Source organism: Pinus tabuliformis, chromosome 3_2, assembly GCF_031772625.1.
Source record: "Pinus tabuliformis cultivar Carrire ecotype Pingquan chromosome 3_2, CPIR1, whole genome shotgun sequence".
NCBI lineage: Eukaryota > Viridiplantae > Streptophyta > Pinopsida > Pinales > Pinaceae > Pinus > Pinus tabuliformis.
Window position 1 is genome coordinate 546,628,739 of NC_142302.1, and position 24,701 is coordinate 546,653,439.

Genomic DNA, 24,701 nt, shown 5'->3' on the forward strand with positions numbered 1-24,701 from the left:
TTGGAAGTTGGTAACAGTGAAGTAGGTACTTGTAGGTGAAGGAAGCTGATTTCACATACGAGTGGAACAAGATATGGTTCATGTTTTGCAAGAAACTTGGAGAAGACTGAAAGGCAAAGATGGTGGGTGAACCTATCGCAGGTGAATCTAGCCATGATGCATGTGAAGTCTTCCGGTACAAAGTGTTGGAACAGATGATTCGATGGAGTTCTAACTGAGTTTCGATGAAGGTTGAGAACATGAAGATTCGGGAAAGTTGTTCGGAACTAAGGAGGGAACTTGAAGAACTCAAGAGCCAATGTGGAAGTATGACAGATGTTGAACTCAAGGAACTTGATGAAGAGATCCGACAAAGTGGTCTTGGTCTTCAAGAGCTCTTGGATGAGAGAGCCCGGTTAAGGAAGAAGAGTGCCATGGTGGACGCCGAAATCAAGCAAGTTGAGGAAGAGATAAAGAAGAAGCTTCTTGGTAAGAAGATCATTATAATTGAGCAGGAAGAGCTTGACTACATTGATAGGCTGAGAACTCACTACCGAGACAATCCAGAGGATGTTCGGAAGCTTAGTTCTATGGAAGTAGTCAATGGGTACTTGGTTGGTGCACTTGAGCAAAATGCGATGGAGGACAAGCTTGAAGGGAATCAAGCTAGACCAGGATCGAGTTGCTTAAAAGAGACAAGCAAGGAAGTGAAATATCTTAGGAGGAATGTCAAGTTGGAGCACAAGCCAATTGACACTTCTGAGGCCGAATTCTTGAAGAAGGTTGTTGATATAAGACACAAGATAACGCCAACAGAAGGAGGTGACACCTTGAAGCTGAGTTTTGCGCAGGTGACCGTGAAGGGCAAGAGATTTGCAGCTTTGGTGGACACGGGAGCTACTCATAGCTTCTTAAGCAGGAAAGTAGCAAAGTCTTTTGGGAAGAAAGCAAAGATGGAGAGGGAATGGAGTGCTTTCAAAGCAATCAACTCTACCATGAAAGCTGTTATTGGTGTAATGGAAAACACTCAGGTGAGAGTGGGATCGTGGTTTGGAAAGTTGGACTTGAGGATCATGGACATGGATGATCATTCTATGGTGTTGGGGCAAAATTTTATGAGGTTTGCACAAGCCATACCAATGGTGGACTGGGACATTCTCTTGATCACCACTGAAGGAAGAACCATGATGGTTTCGATGAATAGGAGTTGCTTGGGGTATAGACCAAGGATGAATTCTATGACTTTGTATCCCAAAGATCTGAATGTGAAGCATGAGGATGTGGAGCAAAGAGGAATTATGAGTATGACTCAAACAACGAAGGAAGGAAAGGTGATTGATTTCGTTGCAAGAGCGAGGAAGAATGAAGTAAGTGAGAGGGAAATCTCACGAACCTTGGAGCACTTGACAGAGACATCTTCTACTTATGATCTTCACAATGGAGTTGCGAAAGAAGGAAGTCCGAGCACTACTTCAGAGGTAGTGGTTGGATAGGATTATGGAGGTAGAGATCCTGCTGGTATAGTGGATTTTTGCAGGTATGCTATAGGCATATATGACTTTCAGTTGACAAAGCACAAGCTTGGAGAGCTTGGGTGTACATGTGAAGAGATTGAGGCTGTGCATAGATACTTAAGGACACAACATCAATCTGATACATGAGTGGGTGAGAGTCAAGGAGGAAACTACCTGGCCCTCCTTTCTCTATAGACAACCTTGGAGATGGGTTGGTGCAGGGACCTTGATTGGAAGGGGCTGCACCACCTTAGCAAGGGGCCTTGGGAGGAGGCTTCTTTATGACAGATTGAAAATTTGGATGCAGATGGCCAGATGTTGGGATGGAGTCTACATGGGTTGGACATCATGGACAACTAGAGTCATGGACATCATGTTGGAAACATGGAGCATGACAATTATGCAGGGACATTATGCAAGAGCATGTGTAGATGTGTCATTCATGGACATTCTATGGGGAATGCCGAAGTAAAGAATGTTGTGTAGATGCTGTTGTGACATGGAGATGTATAAGCGAGTGGAGAGGTTGTACACTCTTGTGCAACAAGGCCATGGGCTGAACATGTTGCAAATGGGATGGAGATTCCATGGACCTGAGCATGGGAATTAGACAGATTCTTGATGAGTCTAAGATGTAGTAGAAGTCAGGGAAAGACTGATGGTGGCATAATGATGTGCGTTCTTGTGGTTTGGGTGTATGGTTGGATTAACTACCCAACTAATTCGAGTCACGAGGGGTACCAGTGTGCAGACAGATGTCCCTATCAAGTGGGGTATCTTGACAGGCAACCTACGGAGGGACGACACATGATGGAGATGGGAGTTCTACATATGTTGCAAGGATGTTTGTAGTATGTGGAGGAGTTGACATCATGGACCAAGGATGAGGCAAACATTGGTGTTGATCTTGGTGGATGGCTATTAGGAAGAGGATGTAAGGGCCGACGGTCCGAGAACTCACCGCCGATTAAAGTGCGACTTGAAACGACAAGATATGGAAGCTCTACGACCAGTGCGCGAGGAGACATAAGGTAAAATGCGTAGATGGGTTGATCGACCATGTTTATAGGATGAACAACATAGGCGTTCACCGATACGAAGTTGACGGTTGGAAGTAATCGCTGAGGTCGTTGGTCGACAAGCCGACCAACCACAAGCATGAAAAAATGCATTAGTTTAACATGAAACGAAGGTCAGCCAAGGATGTAGCACAACCACTTGTGGAGCGTATATACTATACGCATGATGGCTCATTTGAACCATCGCTCATCGCTCATCTAATGAAGAGGAGGGTGCAGAAAAAGGTGCGAAGTGTAGATTGAGAAGAAGGCGCAGATTTGGAGATGCGCCCATTCTTGGGCAAGGAACACAAGCACGAGTTCGGTTATCGGTTGGAGTAGGGCGTGCACAAGTGTGGCGCCCGATTGTGCGAAGGAGCGTCCGACGGTTGAACAAGGCATGGGCGCCCGGTTTGTGCAACGACTTGGCACGGGTTCTTGGGTGGTTCGGGGGAGCGCCCACCCGGCGTGCAAGTGTGCACGGTGTGACTTTTGATGAAGTGTTGAGATTGTGAACGGAGGTGCGACTCGTGCAGAGGCGCCCGTGTGTGGCGACTTGGTGACGACGAGGTGCGCCCAAATTGAGCAAACAACACAATCGTGCGACGAGGTGAACGAAGGGTTGGTGAGTCGTGCGTCAACCGTGCAGAGGCGACGACAAGCTGGGCAATCGAGTTTGCCAAAGATTGTAAATTTGGCTAAGTATGAAACTTGGAGTTTCCAAGTATACTTGTAAAGCATTATAACTTTGTAAAATTGTATAATATATTATCGGGCAGACTCATTGTTCAAGGAATTGCCCCTCCCTTTATACTGTGCAATTGTGTTTTTCATGTATAATTGCTGATGATAATGAATGTGTATGGGTGTTCATTGGTATAAAAAAAACATTAATAATACTTGGTTGCAAAACACAAACTAAGTAGGATAAGTGGTTAGGCGTAGTCCACGAACATAAGTATTGATGAAAAGAAAATGTTCGGTGGTGCGGCACCTCGCCTAGAGCGGTTGAAAGACTACCGCCGGCTTGAAGGGGTGACACATCGTATTTAATCGGGAGCGCGCCCACCCAACTCGTCGCACACCAACTGTTGACTCGTGCACTTGACACCTTGTTTCTTGCGGGCAAGTTGACGCCACCTCCAATTTTTTAGAAATTAAACTCAATTTTATAAAATATTAATAGAAAAAGGGATCTAGCAACTTTACACAAATATATATATATATATATATATATATATATATATATATATATATTCCCGGGTTTATTGAGTCTTTGGATTCACAATATTAATCCCATTCGTTTTCTAATTCCTTTTGTTCATAATATCAATGATTCCTTGGGTTTATGATTCCCTAACTTTATAATCTTACAATTTTTTATATTAATCTTAAATTTAATATATTAATATATTAATTTAGCATATTAAATTTATGATATAGTATAGCATATATTAAATTGATGCCTACAACGTATATCAATCACATTTATTAATGTGATTGTGCTAGTATTATATCTTCTTACAATAAAAATGTTCAGACGATGCTCAGGCTGGTTTAAATCATATATTTATATGGTCTTTCAAAATCCTTTTCAACTTACACGAGGATAAGAACTTTCATTAGCCGCATGACCCTCCCCCATGGACGATTTTGATTTCAGCTCAGATGAAGAGAAGGAGAATGTGGAAGGAGAGGCAGCAAAGATGGCACAGGATCCGCCCTCGGCTGAGCCTGAAAATTTGTCAGTCCAGCCAATCTCGCAGAAAAGAAATCATGAATCCTCTACCTCGGATTCAGACAAGGAAATCTCTCAGTCTGCCCAGCTCAGTTTGCAAATCATGCCAGCTCAGCAGTCCCCTCCTGAATGGGTCAAAGTTGGCAAAAAGAAAGGGAAAAAATGCCGCATAGTTGACTCTTCCCATGTTGGGTAGAATCCTATGCTTGGCTTCTGCTCCCCTGTTCTTCCAGTTACTTCATGCTCAGCTCTTCTCTCTTCTCTCTTCTTCTAGGAGCCGAGGTGGATAGCCTATCCTTTCCGGCTGCCTGTGTTCTTGCTTCTCTTGGATGTAACTTCTGGCTGTATTATACATTTTCTTAATAGACTTAGTTTTTACCGAGAAAAAAAAATACTTTCATTAGCGTTTTTTATGATCTTGAAAATAAAATTATAAATTTATAATTAATTTTTTTATTATCATTTTTATTCCAGTTCAATTTAAATGTATGATTATTTATCATGCTTCTTTAAGTGTCTTCAATTCTCAAATCTTAAAATAAGTATTTTCTAAAATATTAAATATTTTATAGCTTTTTTATTTTGTTATTGTAACATCACCTAACTTTATTAACAATATATCACCTGTTCTTCCAGTTACTTCATGCTCAGCTCTTCTCTCTTCTCTCTTCTTCTAGGAGCCGAGGTGGACTCCTGGCTGTATTATATATTTTCTTAATAGACTTAGTTTTTACCGAGAAAAAAAAATACTTTCATTAACATTTTTTATGATCTTGAAAATAAAATTATAAATTTATAATTAATTTTTTTATTATCATTTTTATTCCATTTCAATTTAAATATATGATTATTTATCATGCTTCTTGAAGTGTCTTCAATTCTCAAATCTTAAAATAAGTATTTTCTAAAATATTAAATATTTTATAACTTATCTTAAAATAAGTATTTTCTAAAATATTAAATATTTTATAACTTTTTTATTTTGTTATGGTAACGTCACCTAACTTTATTAACAATATATCACCTATTGATGTGGTAGTTCTAATACTATATCTTCTTACAATAAAAATGTTCAAACGATGCTCAAGCTGGTTCCAATCATAAGATTCATATAGTCTTTCAAAACCCTTTTCAGCGTACACGACGATAAGCGTGGTTATAGCCATCTTTTCTAATACTAGAACCTCGCCTTTCTGAGTTTCATTACCATTTTTTATGGTCTTGAAAATCCTTAACTTACGCGAAGATAAACGTGGTTATAACCATGTTTTCTAATACTATAATTCATTAACATTTTTTTCTCAATAATTATAAATTTATATATATATCTATATATTTTTATTCCATTTCAATTTAAATTTAAGATTATTTATCATGCTTCTCTAAGTGTCTTCAATTCTCAAATCTTATAATAAATCTTTTCTAAATTATAAAATACTTTTCTAAATTATAAAATATTTTAACTTTCTTAATTTGATATGGTAATATTACTTAACTTTGTTAACAATATCACCTAACTTGATTAATACCCTTTTTTGACAACCTTCTTCTTCGATTAGAATCTCACTTTTCTAACTTATTTAACTTATCAAGTGCCCCAAGGAAATCAAAATTTTCACTTGAGATGTAAATTTTTTTTAAATATAAAGAAAAGCAAATTAATATGGTATTGAGCATTTAAATAAACAGCATTAGAATCTAATACCATGACAAAAACATTAAATTAAAAGTATCCTGAACAAAAATCATGGGTTAAAAATATCATGGTTTTCCAGAATTATGTTTTTTATTTTATTTGAATTTAAATTTTTTATTTTATTTTAAATGAAAATGTTAATCATTACAACAAAACCCCTACAAAAATTAGAATCTTCTTCCTTCACATATTTTAACCAATTATTAAATTTATTTTCCCTCTTTTTCTTTGGTATTGGTTGTATTCAAAGCAGCATCTTCTTTAGTAATATTCAAAACATTGTTGTATCCAAAGTGGCATCTTCGCTGGTAATATCAATCCTTTCAAAAAATTATGTTTTTTATTTATTATTTACTTTTATCTCTTAAAATACTCTTTAAACCCATGGCTTTCAAAAATTATGTTTTTTTATTTATTTTTTAATTTTATCTTTTAATTTTATTTTAAATAAAAATGTTAATCAACTCCCCAAAATTAAAATTAAAACCTTCATTCACCAAATTTCATCAAAATTACTTAATTTTTTAATTAATTTTTAAAGGCAATCTTTTTCTTTAGATATTGGAATCTCACGTTTAAGTAATATTTTACACAACATTGAGGTATCAAGGGCACATATTGTCTTAATCTTTTCGTTTTCTTTGGATATTGGATCTCACCTTAAAGTAATATTTTACACAATATTGAGGTATCCAAGGTAATATGTTCTCTTATCCTTTTCGTTTTCTTTGGATATTGGAATCTCACCTTTAAGTAATATTTTAAACAACATTGCGGTATCCAAAGTAGCATCTTCTGGTAATATTCAGATGGACCTGTTTGCTAATATTTTAGCCAATTTCATCCACACTTGCATCCTGTTGAATTTCTCCTAAGCTGCCTACACTAGCATCCTCTTGAATTTCTCCTAAGCTGCCTACCCTCACATCTATTAAAATCTATTTTAAGAATTAAAGATTTAATGTACTTCCTACCAGCTTCTCCATTTCCAATATATCAATCCCCACTGAAGCTTGGGAGGAAAGATATTTTATATCCCTATCAATGCTAGAGATCTCATGATTTCGAACATTTGTTCAAAAAAAAATCAAAACAAATTTTCATTCCATTTAATTCAAGACCAATTATTATTCGCTATTCTCTATTACTCCAGTTTCTCAAACAACCTAAATTTCTGAAGCAACCTACCTCATTCAATTTTAGTATCAACCTGCCATATTTCAGCACAAAAATATCCGAGACATACCAACCCAATAAGGAAAACATACGAAGACATACGAACCCAATAAGGAACCTAATAGGTTTTTTCCAGCACGAAAAAAAATTATATATATTTGATTCATATGGAGGCATATACACATGCATTATCTCGAATACACTGCCGATGGATTATAACTGACGAGTATATGCCACAATCCTTAAAGTTGACAAATAGTATGGACCATATATAATCTGTATACCTGAAATAGTTACAGCGAATAAAAATCAAAAGGACTTTCAAGACTTACAAAAATTTGTAGTGCACATATCTCAATAGTGAGTTAAGTCATTGTATGGAAAAATGAAAAAACATATCAGCAAATCATTTTTTTTTGAGAAAAATCCGGGACTTGGAAGCAGTGGTTGTCCGTTCTAATCTGCACCCTCCAAATGCCTTGGGAAGCTGTAAAGCCTATTTTAGATAGTGTATCACCTTCTCTGTTTTGGATCCTGTCAATGTGGGAGATGGAATAGTCCCAGCTGCTGTTCCATAACATTGCAATCCCGTCCAACCATCCAATTAGATGAAAGTTTTCTATATAATGCTTTTGCAAAACATGATCAATGATTATCCTCGAATCTCCATAGATTTTCAAATTTGGAATATTAAGAAAGTTGCAAAAGGAAAGAAGTCCTGTTAAAACCACAGCTTCAGCTTTATTGTTTGATCCCAAACCTACATTCCAATGTTTGATCCCAAACCTACATTCCAATACATTTCAATTGTTTGATCCCGAACCTGCATTCCAATACATTTCAATGGCTTGTTCCTTTTTAGTTCATAGTTCTGATGAGGAAGCCGCATGCACATTTCCCTGGTTGGGCTGCACCATCAAAGAAAGCGCATGGGGGTTCACGGACAACAATGTCAGGCAATTACTTCTATTCCTAATTCTCTTTGAATTTGACGATAGCCTCCTTCCAAATGAGATCCTCTTCTTTCCATCCAAACCAAAGGAGCTGTAAAGTGATATAATAAAAGCAACCACAGAAATGTTTGAATCCTTTTTTGAACTGAACTCTGCCATTTTGCCACTTCCATACAGCCCAAATGGCGAATAAGAAGATGGCTCTCTGTTCTTTGTTCATGTTGCTCCATTTCTTAAAAACGTAATTGAAGAGAAAAAACAGTGGGTGAAACCATATCGAGTTGCAATATTGTGCCATATGGGCAGTGCCTGTGGGCAAGTGAAAAAAACATGCAGGATATGTTCAGAGTTTTCCGTGTTAGCTTATGTGTAGAGACAGCATCTATCTTGTTGGTTGATCAGAATCAATTTTTTTGGGAATAAAGATGACTATTTTATTCAACAAGTCAACAGACTTCAAAATTCCCAAGGTGATAACATTATCCAAAAAGGACTCCTTTCTCAAAAAGGACTCCTTTCTCAATGGGCTTCTGGAATATGGATATAATCATTGAAGCAGAAACCTTATTAAATTCAAGAGTTCTCTCTTCCCAACACATAAATCTTATATTTTATCATAAAATCCCAAGTATGTTTTCAGAATACTGTTTAACTTGCACAGTATATTATGTATATCTTCTCACAGATAATTGAAAACTCCCTTATTAGATTCAAGATTTCTCTCTTCTCAGCACATAAATCTTATATTTCATCATAAAATTCCCAGAATACTGTTTAACTTGCACATAAATCTTATATTTCATCATAAAATTCCCAGAATACTATTTAACTTGCACTTTATAGTATATTATGTATATCTTCTCACATGTAGTTGAAAACCTATGTATATCTTCTCACATGTAGTTGAAAACCACTTATCAGGGCTTTAGATTCAAGATTTCTCTCTTCTCAGCACATAAATCTTATATTTCATCATAAAATTCCCAAGTACGTTTTCAGAATACAGAATATTGTTTAACTTGCACCTTATAGTATATCATGTATATCTTCTTATTCAAGATTTCTCTCTTCTCAGTACATAAATCTTATATTTCATCATAAAATTCCCAAGTACGTTTTCAGAATATTGTTTAACTTGCACCTTATAGTATATCATGTATATCTTCTTATGTATATCATGTATATCTTCTTCTTATGTATGTTATGTATATCTTCTCACACATAGTTGAAAACCACTTATCAAGGCTTTTGGACTTTTTCTAGCATAGCTAATTGCTATCTGTTTAAAGTTTTATAAATCCATTTAGTTATTAAGTTTTATAAATCCATTTAGTTTATTAAAGTTTTATAAATCCATTTAGTTATTAAGTTTTATAAATCCATTTAGTTAATTAAAGTTTTATAAATCCATTTAGTTATTAAAGTTTTATAAATCCATTTAGTTAATTGCTTTTCGGTAGCGCAAAAACTTTTTTTCCTTCACTAGTTATGGTGGAATTATCGCTACATGTCATATCAAAACTTTTGGCAAAACTAGTTTTCCTCTCCTATACAATATTGTAGAGGTTTGGTTATTAAGGTCCCTGGCATCGAATACTGAAAATAAATAAAGATTGTGGGTATACCTTTATACCCACAAATAACAAAATATACCTTAATCAATCTTCAATAACCACATACTAACCATTTGCTGTATAACAAACTCAAGCAAATTATAGAACACCGCACCAAAATATTGTACAAGCTTACTGGCCGCTCATTATTATTTTACGAACGGAATTTTGATGTCAAAATTTATAATTATTTAATATATCATCTGTAATACCATAAACCCCACAATAACCACTAAATTTTCGGTCAACTTGTTTGTGGTCAAAAACCAAAACTGACCATCAAATAAGTAGAGATCTGGCGAGTAGAGGAACATAAGCAATTAAACGACACAATATCAAAACAACGTAAAAGCTTACAGATCTCTCATTAATACTTTTAGAAAAATACTTTTAAAGGCGCACTTAATAATTATTTAATATTTAATTTTTTCATAATCCCTGTAATACTAATTTTTCACTAATCCCTTCACCCCACATTAACCCTTGAATTTTCACTAAAATGTTTAGCGTTGAAATTCGAAAACCAGAACTGATAATCAAGGAAAAAGGTAAAGAAATCTAGCGGAATTGATAACAAAGGTCAAATAACCAGCAAAATGCTTTCTTTAAATGGTTCTTAACATCGATAGATTATATATACATAAAGTTAGGCAGAGTGACGCTCCAATCAAAATGACAGAACGTTGAGCACGATGCAAAACACCATAGAAAACATGAAACCAGTCATTAAGCCAAAACTATGGACTGATAACATCAAACACCTAGTGAGAATTTCGTTTGCCCCTCAATTTTACACCCAAGGCCTTCTCCAACTTGGACAGAATGGCCTGATTAGGTATAGCTTTACCACTTTCATACTCCTGAATTACTTGCGCCCTCTCATTTATCCGCTTCCCTAGCTCCGCCTGGCTCAGCTTCTGGTCAAGACGCGCCTTCTGAATCGCATGTCGAACCTCTGCAGGTACCTTCTGCAAGGCGGTCGGCTCAGTCTCCTCGTCCAATTTGCGAGTATTTACAGGAGGTTGAACCTTCTTGTTAGTTCCTCCCTCAAACTTCTTGATGCTCTGAACCTGTCCGCCTGCTCTGATTGCAGCATTAACCGCCTTAGGATCACGCGCTTCACTCGCCTTTTGAGGACGCTTGTGGAGAACAACAGGCGTCCAGTCTTGCGTTATAGGCCCGTTCGTTCGGCTTGGCATCCTTTTCTTTAATCTTGCACTCCACGCTAAATTTCCTCTGTAAACCCCAAAATGTAATCAATAATGAACACTTTCACAGATCCTTTGCTTTAATTTTGCACTCTACGCTAAATTTCCTCTGCACACCCTGAAATGTAATCAATACTGGACACTTTCACAGATCCCTAACCCCAGAAACTTACAAAAACTCAACAATGTCGTAATTTGAATTACAGAACTACAAATTTAGAAACCTTACCTCAATATGTATGTCAAACCGGCAGTGCCCTGTGTAAGAAACAGCAGAAAAATCAACAAATATCCTAGGCTCCCAGAAAACCAACCTGTGAAGAATTTATACAGAGACTGGACCCTAGGACTCGGTTTAAATAGTTATTGAGAGAGTCTAGGACCTTCCTGTCTAGAATCTTCTTCCCTATTTAACCTTGGGTTTTCTAGTCACGGTATAACTCCATAACCTCAATCCTTTAACCATGGTTACATTTTTGCGGCCTTCCGTGCTTCATAAAACCGTGGGTGAGAGAGTCCAGAACCTTCGTGTCTAGAATCATCTTCCCTATTTAACTATTTTCAAGTTTGCGTTTAAGTCCGCCTATGATTCGGTTGGTCGAGTCCATAAACTACGTCGCCCACGGCTTTCCAACTTCCTGCGATGAGCTGGCATCAGACTTTCTTTATTCAATGGAAAGTTTTGCGCTATTTCTATTCTTCCATCGTGGCATTAATAGATTATTCTTTCATCATAATTTTTTTTAAAGCTCACGTTCATGTGAAGGGAAGAACTCTTTGTTCAACACAGAGACATCATTTTCACCAACATTGTGTAAGATTGACTTCCTAGATGCCCCTTGCGAAAGTGCAACCCCATAATTGGCTTTTACTTTTGGCCTTTCTCTATGATATTCGAACATGGAAACTAAAACCCACTCACCATAAGAATAAAAGACTCTGATTGGAAGAGGTTAGATTTTTTTTTAATTGTATTGAGAGAAGTGAGGTGCGTTTTATAGCCCAATGTTAAAGAAATTGTAATGTCTATTTCAAATTCATTTCATATGGCCTTAATTGTTATACAAAATTAGAGATATAGTAATAATGAATTTGATGTGGGTTAAATAATAATCATTCATACATATGTGGGTTAAATAATAATCATTCATACATGTCTCAAGGGGCATCTCAATTGGTGATAGAAGTAATGTGCATCCTGAGAAAAGTAAGAGTTCTAAGGTTCAAATCCTTTTGATTGTGACCTAGTTTACAAAGAGAAGGACAGATCGTAGACCCCCATAGGTTTTTAGTGGCTACATGTCAAGCAAGATGTTGGGTTTATCTAAAATACAAAAAAAAAAACATTCATCCACATGAATCTAATGTTAATTAGGCATAGCTCGAGTGGCTAAGAAGAACTACAATAGCCCTTTTTGCTACCCCTCATGTAAATATCACTATGTGAATTTGTTTATGTAAATAAATGTAAAAATACCAATATGGCTTAGTTGGAGGAGTAGACACAGATTCAAAAATCTGAGGAGGGGAGTTGCTTGTGATCTATTTAAGCCCAAAACCACACCCACATCATTTATTCCCCTACCTATCTCCCTAACAAATTAAGTAGTCTGCACAATAGGCAGGGAAGGGGAGTATGGGTCGTTTGAGTAAAGGACAATGCCCATGTTGTCCCTGTTCTCGTGGGACGTGTTGGGAAATTCAACACACAAGGGCAAAGAAGAGCGAGGGTAAGGTGGACAAAAGAAAGAGGTGACTGCAAGAGGAGGAGGGCAATAACATGTGCAGAACACGGAGAGCAAGAACAAAATACAAAGAAGACAACGGAGTAGAAGGAGAATTTGGAGCGTTGCATTAGAGAAGAGGTTTTTTCAAGTCAATGCACTATGTTGGGACGTTGTTCCTTATAAATTTGGCAACGCCATTGGTTGGATGTTGGTGTTGAATTGACTAGTGAAGACTCAATGGAGACAATGACTGAGTTCTAATTGAGTAAGTTGATAAACCTCTAAGTGCTTGCTAGAGAGTTGATTAACCACTTAGAGCTTACTAAATGGGTTGATAAACCACTAGAGTGTTTGTTGGAAGACTAATAAACCACTTGACATGTGAAGAAACTCAAGTGTTTATTGAAATATGTTGATAAACCACTAAGTTCTTGCCCTGGAGGCTGATAAACCACTTAAGTTTTTTCCAAGTAAGTTGATTAACCACTTAGATGGTGAGCTGTAGACTCCTGCAGTGCTCGCCTTGAAAGTTCAGTTGATAAACCACCCATAGAGTGAGATCATTCACTTGGAACTGAGCATAACTTCATTGGGCCTTAGTTGAATCTTTGTGATCTATTCCAAAGAGGCAAAAGGGTCCTTGTGGCGCTTACTATGTGAGCCAGTTGATAAACCACCTAGACAGTGTACTCCCTTTCTACTTTGGTCAACTTAATCTCGATGTGAAATTCCCTTGAGCATTTAACTCTTTAGAATTTGAATTCTACTCATGGGTAGTCAGTTACAAGAAAGATTGTAGTGTAGATAGCCTATGGTTGGGAGGAGAGTCAAAGTCCCTCCTTCAGTTCTAACCTTCTTAAATACACAGATAAGTAGATCCCATTACTGTTCAAAGTTATGTTCATCATTGGTGTGATACTTTATATGTCTATGGGATGTAATGTATGAATGGCCTATGTTTTTCAAAGATTTTTTTCATGATTATGATATAAATCTATATGACATGCATTGTTGTCTTGGACCGTGTTGTTCAATTTTTTGTTATGAATGACTTATAACTCTATATGAACTTAGTCAATCATTGATCATGGTTCTTTGAATGAGTTTAACCGTAGACTAGTATGGTTGAGTAAATTGGTGTATTTTCCTTACTAAGATATGAGTAATGTGTGGATTAGTGATGGGGTCTTGTCCCCTTTTTGTCTTAGGAACTATTGTTTTCTAACGTTTAGAAGTGTTTTCCTTTATTACTGTTAATCGCTCACCATCATTGGCCTCTTGACCTCGGGCCCTTGTGCCATGAGCTTAGAGGACGAGAGTTCAAGTGGTCACCCCTTTTCTTCTTATTCATCTACTAGTGAAATGTGGTTTGACATGTCTCATGGGCCTATGACATCAGGCTCTCCAAGAATATTTGAAATGGGGTGAAGTTGGAAGGAGTTGCGACTAAGTTGACGTATGCTCAGGAGGAGCGCACCTGATTCTTTTACATCCAGGTTACTGGAAGGAGCCATGGTCGGGATGACGCATGCATAGGAGGAGCCCACCGAGTTCTTTTACCTACCGAATATAAGGAGTCGTGACCAGGATGATGTATGTGTGGGAGGAACCCACCAGGGTCTTTTACCTATGGAATATTGGAAGGAATCATGATCGAGATGACATATGCACGACAAGAGCCCACTAGGTTCTTTTTCTTATGGGATGTCGAAAAGAGTTGTGGTTGGGATGATGTATGTGTGGTTGGAGCCTATTAGGTTATTTTTCCTGCAGTTTGATGGAAATATTTGTGGTTAGTATGACATGGTTAGGTGAATGAATTATAGCAGAGAATAATTACAAAACACATTAGGTCGGTTTGATGAAAGCCACGACCTTATGTACACAGGGTGAGTGTTGATGGGATTAGACAACGTCTATGTGGATGCTATGAAGGGACCATAAGAGGTGTGGGATTATTAAGGGATAACATGGCAGGTCCACATAGATCACATGTGAGTACCACGTGGTGGTCCCTTGTTGACATGGCATAATCTAGTTGGTCAAAATTCAAATGAGCATAACTTTTGGTCTCGAAGCTAGATTTAGATGAGTTTATATCACCAAAAAGCTCTCAGTGAGTTATGTGTAATGGTCACATTAGTTTTTAAGATTCAAAAACTTTGATAAAATAAGTTGGTGTAACCCAACCTTCATAACGAACCATGGAGGTCAGGTTAATTATAAAGTAACACCTCCTACATCTCGAGAAGGTTTAAGGGGGTGAGAGCGAGAGTTACAAAAAATCATTTCCACTCATGCTGGTGTCACAGACCTACAACGTGCCCCATTTTTTCTTTGCAAATTTAAATTTCTCCCAACTCTATTTCAATACCTTAGGTTGTGTGGCATTGCCTTACCTCAAGCAAAGTGTCATTCCCATATTGTGTCTTCGACAACCAAACTAGGCATATTTATTTAAATTTTACCCATAACTTCACTTTAAACTACAATATGTCAAATGAAATTAATTCCTACTCAACCAATTTCATTCAATAGGGTGCACATGTTTCATTGTGACCTTTAAACAAACCTAGAAATACTTAGCCAACATAATATATTGCAAGAAACATAATTTCCATCCATGTAAAGAGCCTATAAAACATGTGTATAGGAAACATCCAAAGTGAAATCCTTAACTTTATTATCATGAATAATGTTGCAAATATATAACAAGAGAGTTTCAACCTTTTGCGTACAACTCTATTATAGATGTACAATGAGCCCAATGAGCCCAATGAGCCTAAGGAAATATTACCTTTTGCCCACTACTCGAAATATTTACATAATTCAACTCTTGAAGTAACCACTAGCCTACTTCCTGTATGTCTTATCTTCTTCTCATTCACTGAGTGTAATTTACCTAAATGTGTCAACCTTAAACTTAGCACAATCAAAAATCTCCTTTACACTTATGTGAATGAGAATGAATAATTGATTGATGCCTTAGTATCTTTAAGACAACCACTATTATACAATATGTGTCTTGTATTTGCAAACCCCTCCAAGCTTGAGTGGACCCAAGTTCCCAAATCACAAACTTTTAGTGTGCCTAATAGTGCCACCACTCCTTTCATCACTTGTTTATCAATCATCCAATGTCTAATGGTGTAGTTTACAATGCATGCCCAAAAATTGTGCCCAAGGCACCCAACTGTGTCCAATGCATGTTCAATGGATGTGTGCCTAGTCGTTGTGCACCAAAAAAGTGCATCCCACAATTATGCTTTACAAATTCTTGTGCCTAAAGGCGATTCCACTATCCATTGCAACCCTCAAGTGTGGAACATCCAACTCCTTGGGTCTGGATACAACCCAAGCACCCAATTCTATACAAGTTCAATTTCTTTATGTCACCTTGTTTGTCATGCATAATGCATTTCTACAAATGATGTTTCTTGCAACAACCCTATTTTCCTTTCCTCAACAAATTGTTTTCAAAACTTCTTTTGGTATGACCAACTAATACAAGTTTCCAATGTTTGCAAGGTGTCCAATATATGAGCAAGGGAATTTGAAATGTTTTTGGTGCACCTTGTTAACAAGCAAAAGCACTCCAAAACTAGCTCTTATATCCATCAACCTTACATCATGTATATCAATGCCAATCAGTGACCACTAAGTTAATCATGTGATGGATATGCCTGAAGCCATTCAAGACTAAGGCCTTACACTCTTTCCCGCTAAAAGTTGTTGTTTTCCTCAACAACATCCCCAAGAACTCGTTGTCCTTTAATTTTATTGTCCAAACGCATGCATCCATTTTCAATTGGCTTCTCCAATCAATGTACATTATTGTCGCGAAAATTATTTGTTCAACTATTCTTTGTCCATTACTTCCCTTGAACAAAGCATTTTTTCACAACTTTGTCATAGTGTTCTTGGGTGCATATGCTACTATTTCTACCTTCTACTATGGTTACAACTTGATTCTCCATTGCTACTACAAATTTATTTTGTTGTTGGGACACTCAACCTCCATTAAGAAGATTGTGCAATTGTCCACGTGTTTCATTTCCCAACTTTAACATTGCTCTAATATTTTTGGCCACTCTACCTTACTTCCCCAAGCCAACTCCCCAAGAAAGTAATTTATTATGATTAAACTAGCCACTTTCCTTGACATTTTATTATTTATAAGCAACTCTACTCAACCAAGTCAATATCACCACCCTTACCTCCAAACTATCAATTTAGCTAGTACAACCTAACACTTCCAACTCCTTCACTGAACTTCTAACTTTTTCTTGGGCGCTTGGGCTCCACTACAAACTTTAAGGAAACAAGTTTCCATAATATGATTGCTAATGGGAGGAAGGTTTTAGTTAGCTATCACAACTACTACCCTCAAATGCTCTAATAATCTATCCAAAGTCTAATAAGTGCAATGAGACATGGTTACCAACTCAATGAGCATTGTGGCTTCAAAATGAAATCCCTAGCCCAAAAAAATCCATATTTTAGGGTCAAAGACAACAAATCTACCCATGAATCAAAAAGTGGGACTATCGATAGCACCATTTTTGGGGGGTGGTTGAAATTGTCATTTGTTTGATTGTGGCCATGACAACCAAAAAACACCTTAAAATTGACCTTTGAATTAAAAAGTGATACTACTAGTGGCACTAGCTTTCTCATGGAATTAAAATCACAACTTGATTGAAACCATAACCTTGACAACTAATACCTTCATAAATTAAACACTTAAAATAAATTCCTAAATTATTATTAATTTTTTTAATTATGTTAAAAAAATCCACAGATGAAAAAAAAGGAAGCATAACCGAAACTTAAAATTAATAATTATTAAATACAATAACCCCCTACCCCCCTCCCAAGAGAGAAAGAGAGAGAGAAATAACCAAAAAAAGAACAAAATACATACTTCATACACACACACACAATTTTAAAACATAAATATTAAAAATTAAATTAGATAAAACATTCTAAAAATAATAAAATTTAAAAAAATAAACAATGTTTTTCCGCAAGGGTGTGAAGGAGTAGAAACTCACCCAAACTTGGGATGAGAGTCGTCGACAATAAAATAAAAGCAAGTTGCCCTCCATCTAGCAGCCTACATGCAAGGTTGCACATTGTAATAGAAGAAAGTGAGGGAACCCGGGGAAGTTTGTAGAGTTGTAGAATTGGATTGTGTAAAATTTGGGGAAGGTACATTCGACCTGGATCTTGAACTGTGAAGGAAATTCAACATTCATTATGGGAAGTAATGGTGAGAATCTAGTGAATCATGTTGAGAGGTGGCTAGCTAAGGATCAGACTATAAGGCTTGAACAAATTTGTATGCATGTATTCAATAGGCCATGGAGAGCAGATAACATAGCTAGAGTTGTTGGTATGACAAAGCTAGTCCATGGAACTATTGAGGCATGAGGGTATGACTTTCTCCTTGGTGGAAGCTTCTTCAGGCGAAGCACTCTAGCATCAGAGCCATATCGTAGCACGTTCAACAATTACAGGTTCATGGTTTTAATCATCCCAATTGGGAATTTAGTTTTAGTTTTAGAAATTCTTATCAATGGTTTGAATAATACTCTGGCTTTGTTGGTTTCTAGATTTTTATCCCCTCTTTGGGTTTAATCATCCTAGGGGTTCTAGTCTTTCCTTAGAGCTAAATTCTTGCCTCTCCTTATCTTCCTTATTTTATCCCCCACTTTCCTCTCACCCTAATCCTCTCAAAGTCCCTCTGGTTATTTTTGTTATTCTAGCTTCACTCCCTCAAACATTTCTCTTCTCCCTCGTACTTTGGTTCTTCTCACCCCAACCAATTCTATGGTCTCTTGAAATGATATCTTATTCACCCTCTTAGGAAATTCTTTCTTAGTATTTCCTTTACTCTCTTAGATATTTTTCTTCATTTTTACCCTTCTTGTTAGAGTGGTCCTTCTATATTTCCCCACTCGATGTGTTGTTCCCTCCATCTTAGATAAACACATATCATTAGGGCCTTAACGCAGTTTTAGATGGGGACAACTCGGTCTCAAGTTTCCTTCTAATATCAGTCCATCTTATGTTCAGCACATGCAATCCAAAGAAGTTATTAGGGAATCCATGGAACGCTACAGGGACACAATCCTTGCAACTATCAAAAGGGCTATTTATGATGTGGAGGAATATGTTGGAAATATCGAAGATTCATCCATGATAGACACTTAGAGAAGGAGACTAGGGAATGGATAATGGATGTTGGGAATTCTACCATGGCCATAACACTCTTACATGCAAATTGTTAATCTGTACTGGCACATAAAATCGTTAATGGGAAGAGTCCTCACAAACAAGGTAAACACAACACGAGTTAATCATATGCATGGAAAAGCTACTCGAGAATGTTGATAAACTCAATAGAAAGGTCACACTTCTTTCCAAGGACCTAACAAACATGATTTTCTCCTCATCCAAAATTGGTATAAAACCACAACCATTAGGCCAAGAGGATACTCTTGTAGAATGAAGACCAACAAGACAACATTGTGTAGTAGCACTCTCTATTAATATTGTTTTTGTGCTTTTAAGTATACTATTTTCTTTTTATTTTATGAATAATAACAATTTTTGGTTATCAGACTCTCAGGTAGAGAATGATATTAGCAATCATAAAATTAGATCTTATGCTATTGGTACAGTTTCCCAAGTGGAAGACCAGTAGCAAAAACTATTGACCTATATTCATCTTTTTTTAAGTAATATGCATGCTCTAGTATTATATATATATATATATATATATATATAGAAAACATAACAAATTGAGAAGTTGAGAATTCTCATAATTGCACCTCCCCTCCATCCACCTTACACACTCATGAGTTCACCTTGTCCCCACTACTTGCCAGTGACTTCCTCCACTCTCCTCCCCTCCTCTCTCCCACTCTCCCCCTCCCTCAACATGTTCCCTTTCTCCCTGTTGAGGAGCCTCTTAGACCTATGGTTGTCATCATATATTATGTACTATGTAAATGCTATTAATACTCGATAAATGTATAAGGTAAAATAAATGGGTGGCTGAGAATAGGTATAATCGTTCCAACCACATATTGCATGTATAAATATACACTAAGTCTAATAGAAACATGGTTGGAGTTCCTTCCAAAATCTATTTTTCTGTGTATGTTTGTGTGTTCTTATTGTTCCTAGGATGTAGCATGTTCTTGCATACTATAGACTTACAACATTTGTCATTGTTGGCTCCTTAATTTGGTTGGGTGATAGCAACAATGAATGGAGGTGGTTCGAACCTGTACATGAAAAAAGTGAAGTGGATGAATCAATTGAAAAAGTCAATTGTTTCGAGAGATGCAAGTTGATGTTTGTGGATGTTTCCAATGCCGATATTGAAGACTTGCAAAAGAAGAGTGAGATCAAGAAAATTTGAACCTGCAATAAGAAACGAATGAAGAATATTAATCTGTTAATAAATATATGCTTGATAAGTCATTGCTCAAAAAATAGTTTGTTGTTGAAAGATATTAGGAAGACTAAAGATCATTGAAGATAAACAAAGTTTTCAATTATTTTTTTAAGAACATGCTCGTGGAACGTGGATGTTTCATATGTTGTATTGATCCTATATGATCGCGGATGTTGCTCTGCAGAAGATACCGAAGATATATCTGTATAAGAAACTAAAATGATCTTATGTCAACTTGGAGGATGAGTGCCCTGCTATACTGTTGGAAATCTATAAATGATGTCAATGGATCCAAAACTATAATTCGATGGGGTCATGGTATGCCTAGTCGACATGTGGTATTCTTCTCCAAAGACCAACACTGGGATTGTAAAATATTGCATGATTTTATCTTTTAATTTTTTATGGTATGGTGTTATATGTGTGAAAATATCTCATGTGGATATCTCATTTGGATAAATCTAAAGGACAAACACAACCTCAATCTATTTGATTACAAACACACTAGTTGCAACCAATGGGGATATTCGATTACAGAATAAATGGGAGTGTGTGTGTTAGACGTATGGAAATAAGACCACCCACATTCACAACCATGGACCTATGTGAACAACAATACAATAATTGCTAACATGCATGTACAAGGATAGTGCCTCCGTGATCAACATACGTGAGGTTATTTGATATATTTATTCCTCAAGGGAACGATGAAAGTGTTGAGTTTGAATATTTGGTTGCATGTGTGGAAAACGAAACAACCATTATGGACAGTCAAACATTGTCTTATGGTGGTTGGAAGGTTAATATAGTTGAACATTATTAGAGAATAACACAAAATATGTGGCATATGTTGCACCACCACCACAATTTGCAGTGATAAATATGGATGAATATGGAAATGTGAGTATGAACATGAATATGCGTGAAGATGTTGGGTATTATTTTGATCATCGATTGGGTCGACTTCTATTGACGTTCACTGGACTTCCTGGACTCGAAAAATTACGAGATATTTTTTAGGCTAAATGAATTCCTTAAATTACATTGATGATGTATTGGAAAATTATTGCATTTGAGACTCTCCCTTACATATTGTTGAATTAACCAGCCTTTGATTCGTTGGAGGAACCGACCATTACTTTATGGTCCATTTGATGGAATAATTGTCAACTTTGTGTGAATTAAACAAGTGTAGCAAGTGAGAGTCATGGTGGAATTGTCTCCATAGCAAACTCCAACTTCGGCATGCTAATCCACTTCAACTAGTATCCATCCCCTTGCTGGTCGATTGACTACTTAATTGGTTTTCTAATTAGATTGAATTCACAAAGCAATGGTCAACTTGGCAGTTGTAATTGGAATTCATGGTCAAAGCTACTCTGAAGGGATTGTATAAGCTTAGAGCCATAGAATTGAATGACCCTCTTAACAAGAAAATTATAGCCCAAGCCATAAGAATTTTGATGAATCATTATAATTCCTCTGAGTATGCAATGGTGACCGCTGCAAAGGTTCATGAAATATCACAAATTAAAGGAATGATGCTAGAATCGAATGGAAGTCAAGCTAGCTTCTGGATGCAATGTTACACTGACAAAACGATCTTTCATTAATATGACTAGAGATATTGCATATTATTGGTTACAAGTTATCATATACACATTTGTGACAATTTGCATTAGAACCATATACTACAATGTTGGAAAAGATTAAGTTGTTATTTTGGCCATAGGTTTCTGTGAATCCTATGTTTTTGGATTCATGACATTCATGTCCATGGGAGGTTTCCCTTCTTTTGTGGAGGATATGAAGGTATTTCAACGTGAAAGGTTCGATGGACACTATGGAATTATTTTTTTTGTCATTGCTAACACATTGTTTTCAATGCTATATCTAGCATTTGTTGCAACAATATCTGGGACAATCACCTACTGCATGGTGAAATTGCATCATGGATTTACTCACTATTTATATTATGTGCTTATATTTCATGGCCGTCGTTGAGAGCTTGATGATGGCAGTGGTTACCTTGGTGCCCAATTCATTGATGGGAATGATCACATGAGTAGAAATCTTGGGAATATACATGTTACTTGTTGGGATTTTCCATTTTCTAAAATATCTCCCCAAACCAGTTTGGCATTATCCCATGTCATATATTAGCTTCAACTCTTGGGCATTGCAGGTCCAATACAAGAACAAATTGCTTGGCAAATATTTCAAGTTGTAGATTGAAGGAATGCCCAAAATCAATGGTGAATATATCTTAAAATATGTTTTTGAAATTAATAGAAATAGAAAGTGGTCCAAATGATTGGACTTGGTCATCATATTCTTAATAATTTTTATATAGTGCATGATCTTTCTTATGATCAAATATAATGAGAATATTGGCCCTTCCTTATGAGCATGCTATGCAAAGCATAAGATGAGGTCCTCGAGAAAGTAGGCCTCCATGAACACCATAAGGCCTATTACTCCAATTGGCCATTCTAGTGAAGCAGGATCATCTCCATCTTGAACCAAAAACACCAGTTTGGTTGTGCTCAAGGGCTCTCCTCTTGAACAATAGTTGATTTATCAAATCCAAATTTAAAAGAATATTGGAGTTGATTGGAAATTTATTGGTTGAAGGAGTCGATTTCCACCATATGGCATAATCGACTTTAACTTGAATAGTAAACAATTGACAGAGAAACCACAATAATTGACTGCCATCCATTCTGACCTATATTGATAGTGAATTTTCTAAATATGTAATTAATTTGGATTATTATGCAAAGGATTCTTATTTTAGCAATTATATGAAGGATAGTTCTTAGAAATCTAAATTCAAATCACAGTCAGTTGGATTTTGTCAACATCTAGTCAACCATAATTCTAAAAAATGATAAGATAGTGAGTCACAAGAAGTTTGAGCTATATTTATTCTTCATGTAATTTATCAAACATAGGTTCTATTATTCTCAGAAACAACAAAAAAGCATCTATTATAGTCAGAAAGAAAATTAAATATGCAACATATATATAAACTTGCAACAAAATTAATAGAGCATCTGAGTGACAAAAATTTTAGTACAGATGTATTTGCAACAATAGAGAATTCAAGAATAGGAAATCACATGAGAAGAACACACAAAGAGCCAAATGATCAAGATGGTGACAACACCATACTATATTTATTAATCCCCCTAGTATAAATTTGCATAATGAATCTTGGATTGTGACGGAGTAACAAGGAGGATGGTTGACATGTTGATGTTTCATTTATTTTATGTTTGAATGGGAGACTCCCAGGAATGATAGTCACATGTTGGAATCATCCGTAGAGATAGCGAAAAGGATGCCTCCAAATTGGAGAGGATTTGTTTGATTGTTATTGGTTGGAGTAGCAGTCCGTATGATAGAAAGACTATAGTGAATGTGAACATTTGAAGATCTATAATAAGAGGTCATCAGATAAGAAAAAGTCACAATACGCCTCATATACATGCATCTCCCTATGCAGTTGGCAACTATTGTGGTTGAGTTACCTATGAAGATAGGTATGCATGATTGGTGTACAATAAGGATACGTCTACATCAAGTAGAGATCTAAGACTTTTTGCACCCTTGCTCGGGATGAGCAAGGCATTGAGGGTGGGGAAGACGTTGAGGGGCCTCTTAGGCTTATGGTTGTCATCATATATTATGTACTATGTAAATGTCAGTAATACTCAGTAAATGTATAAGGTAAAGTGAATGGGTGTTTGAGAGCAGGTACAACTGCTCCAACCACATCTCTCATGTATAAATATACACTAATCTAATAGAAACATGGTTGGAATTCCTTCCCAAATATTGGACGCTTATAACTCTCCCCATCATGACTCACAAGACATTTTCCAAGCGGTTGTAGAATTTCTTGTAGATTCACAAGCTCATGCAATTTACTAAAGCACAAGACAAGAATCTACTTCTACTTTCAACCAGCAGAAGCTAATAGATCGATGAAAAAAATATGAACAAGAAGATGACAAATCAATGGCACATAATACAATAAGTTTTCCTAGGGAAATCCACTACTTAAAACCCCCCCATCTGTATTGCATTAAATCAGAAAATATGAGTGAAGATACACCGCTTGTTCTCACTAGAACAATTCTGCACAAGTATGTTCAACTCTCTACCTCACAAGCCCACTATTAGCCAACACTTAGCCAATTTCCATTTCTTTCCAAGCCCCTATTTCCTTGCACTCTTGGTCAAAGAATTTGGATGAATACAATATGCTCCGCTCAACCTTGATCTCAACATGCACAAGTATTTTCTATCTGTTGCCTGATTGACTTCCTTTGGCCAATACTTAGCCAAATTTCCAAGCCCCCAAGTTTCTAATTCCTTGCATAATTCCTAAGAGAATTAGGCCGTATTTAAAGGGAAATTCTCACTCTATAAATCCACAATCCAAACATAGGTCCTCAACTGATTGCATGCACTATCTGTACAACTCAGAAAATTATACAACTGATAGTACATTGTCCCTACACTCTAGTCTCAACTAGGTCTTCCTCTGAACTGATGTGCATGAG

At 36.5% G+C, this 24,701-nt stretch overlaps 1 protein-coding gene and 1 pseudogene across 3 annotated transcripts; one reads left to right on the forward strand and one right to left on the reverse strand.

Annotated features, from left to right (window-relative positions):
• Positions 1-10,315: 10,315 nt before the first annotated feature.
• LOC149181663 (multiprotein-bridging factor 1c-like) lies at positions 10,316-11,320 on the reverse strand. Of its 3 annotated transcripts, none has more exons than XM_089416663.1 (2): positions 11,165-11,320; positions 10,316-10,963 (listed from the first exon to the last, which is right to left on the reverse strand). In XM_089416663.1, the coding sequence occupies exon 2, from the start codon at positions 10,924-10,926 to the stop codon at positions 10,489-10,491; it is 438 nt and encodes a 145-aa protein (XP_089272789.1). In that variant the 5' UTR covers positions 10,927-10,963; positions 11,165-11,320; the 3' UTR covers positions 10,316-10,488. The 3 variants fall into 3 exon arrangements, with proteins under 3 accessions (XP_089272789.1, XP_089272791.1, XP_089272790.1); XM_089416665.1 differs by having other exon boundaries at positions 10,316-11,044; positions 11,165-11,317; XM_089416664.1 differs by having other exon boundaries at positions 10,316-11,053; positions 11,165-11,314.
• A 10,174-nt stretch (positions 11,321-21,494) lies between these two features.
• Positions 21,495-22,537, forward strand: LOC149181664 (ABC transporter G family member 11 pseudogene; annotated as a pseudogene).
• Positions 22,538-24,701: the final 2,164 nt, after the last annotated feature.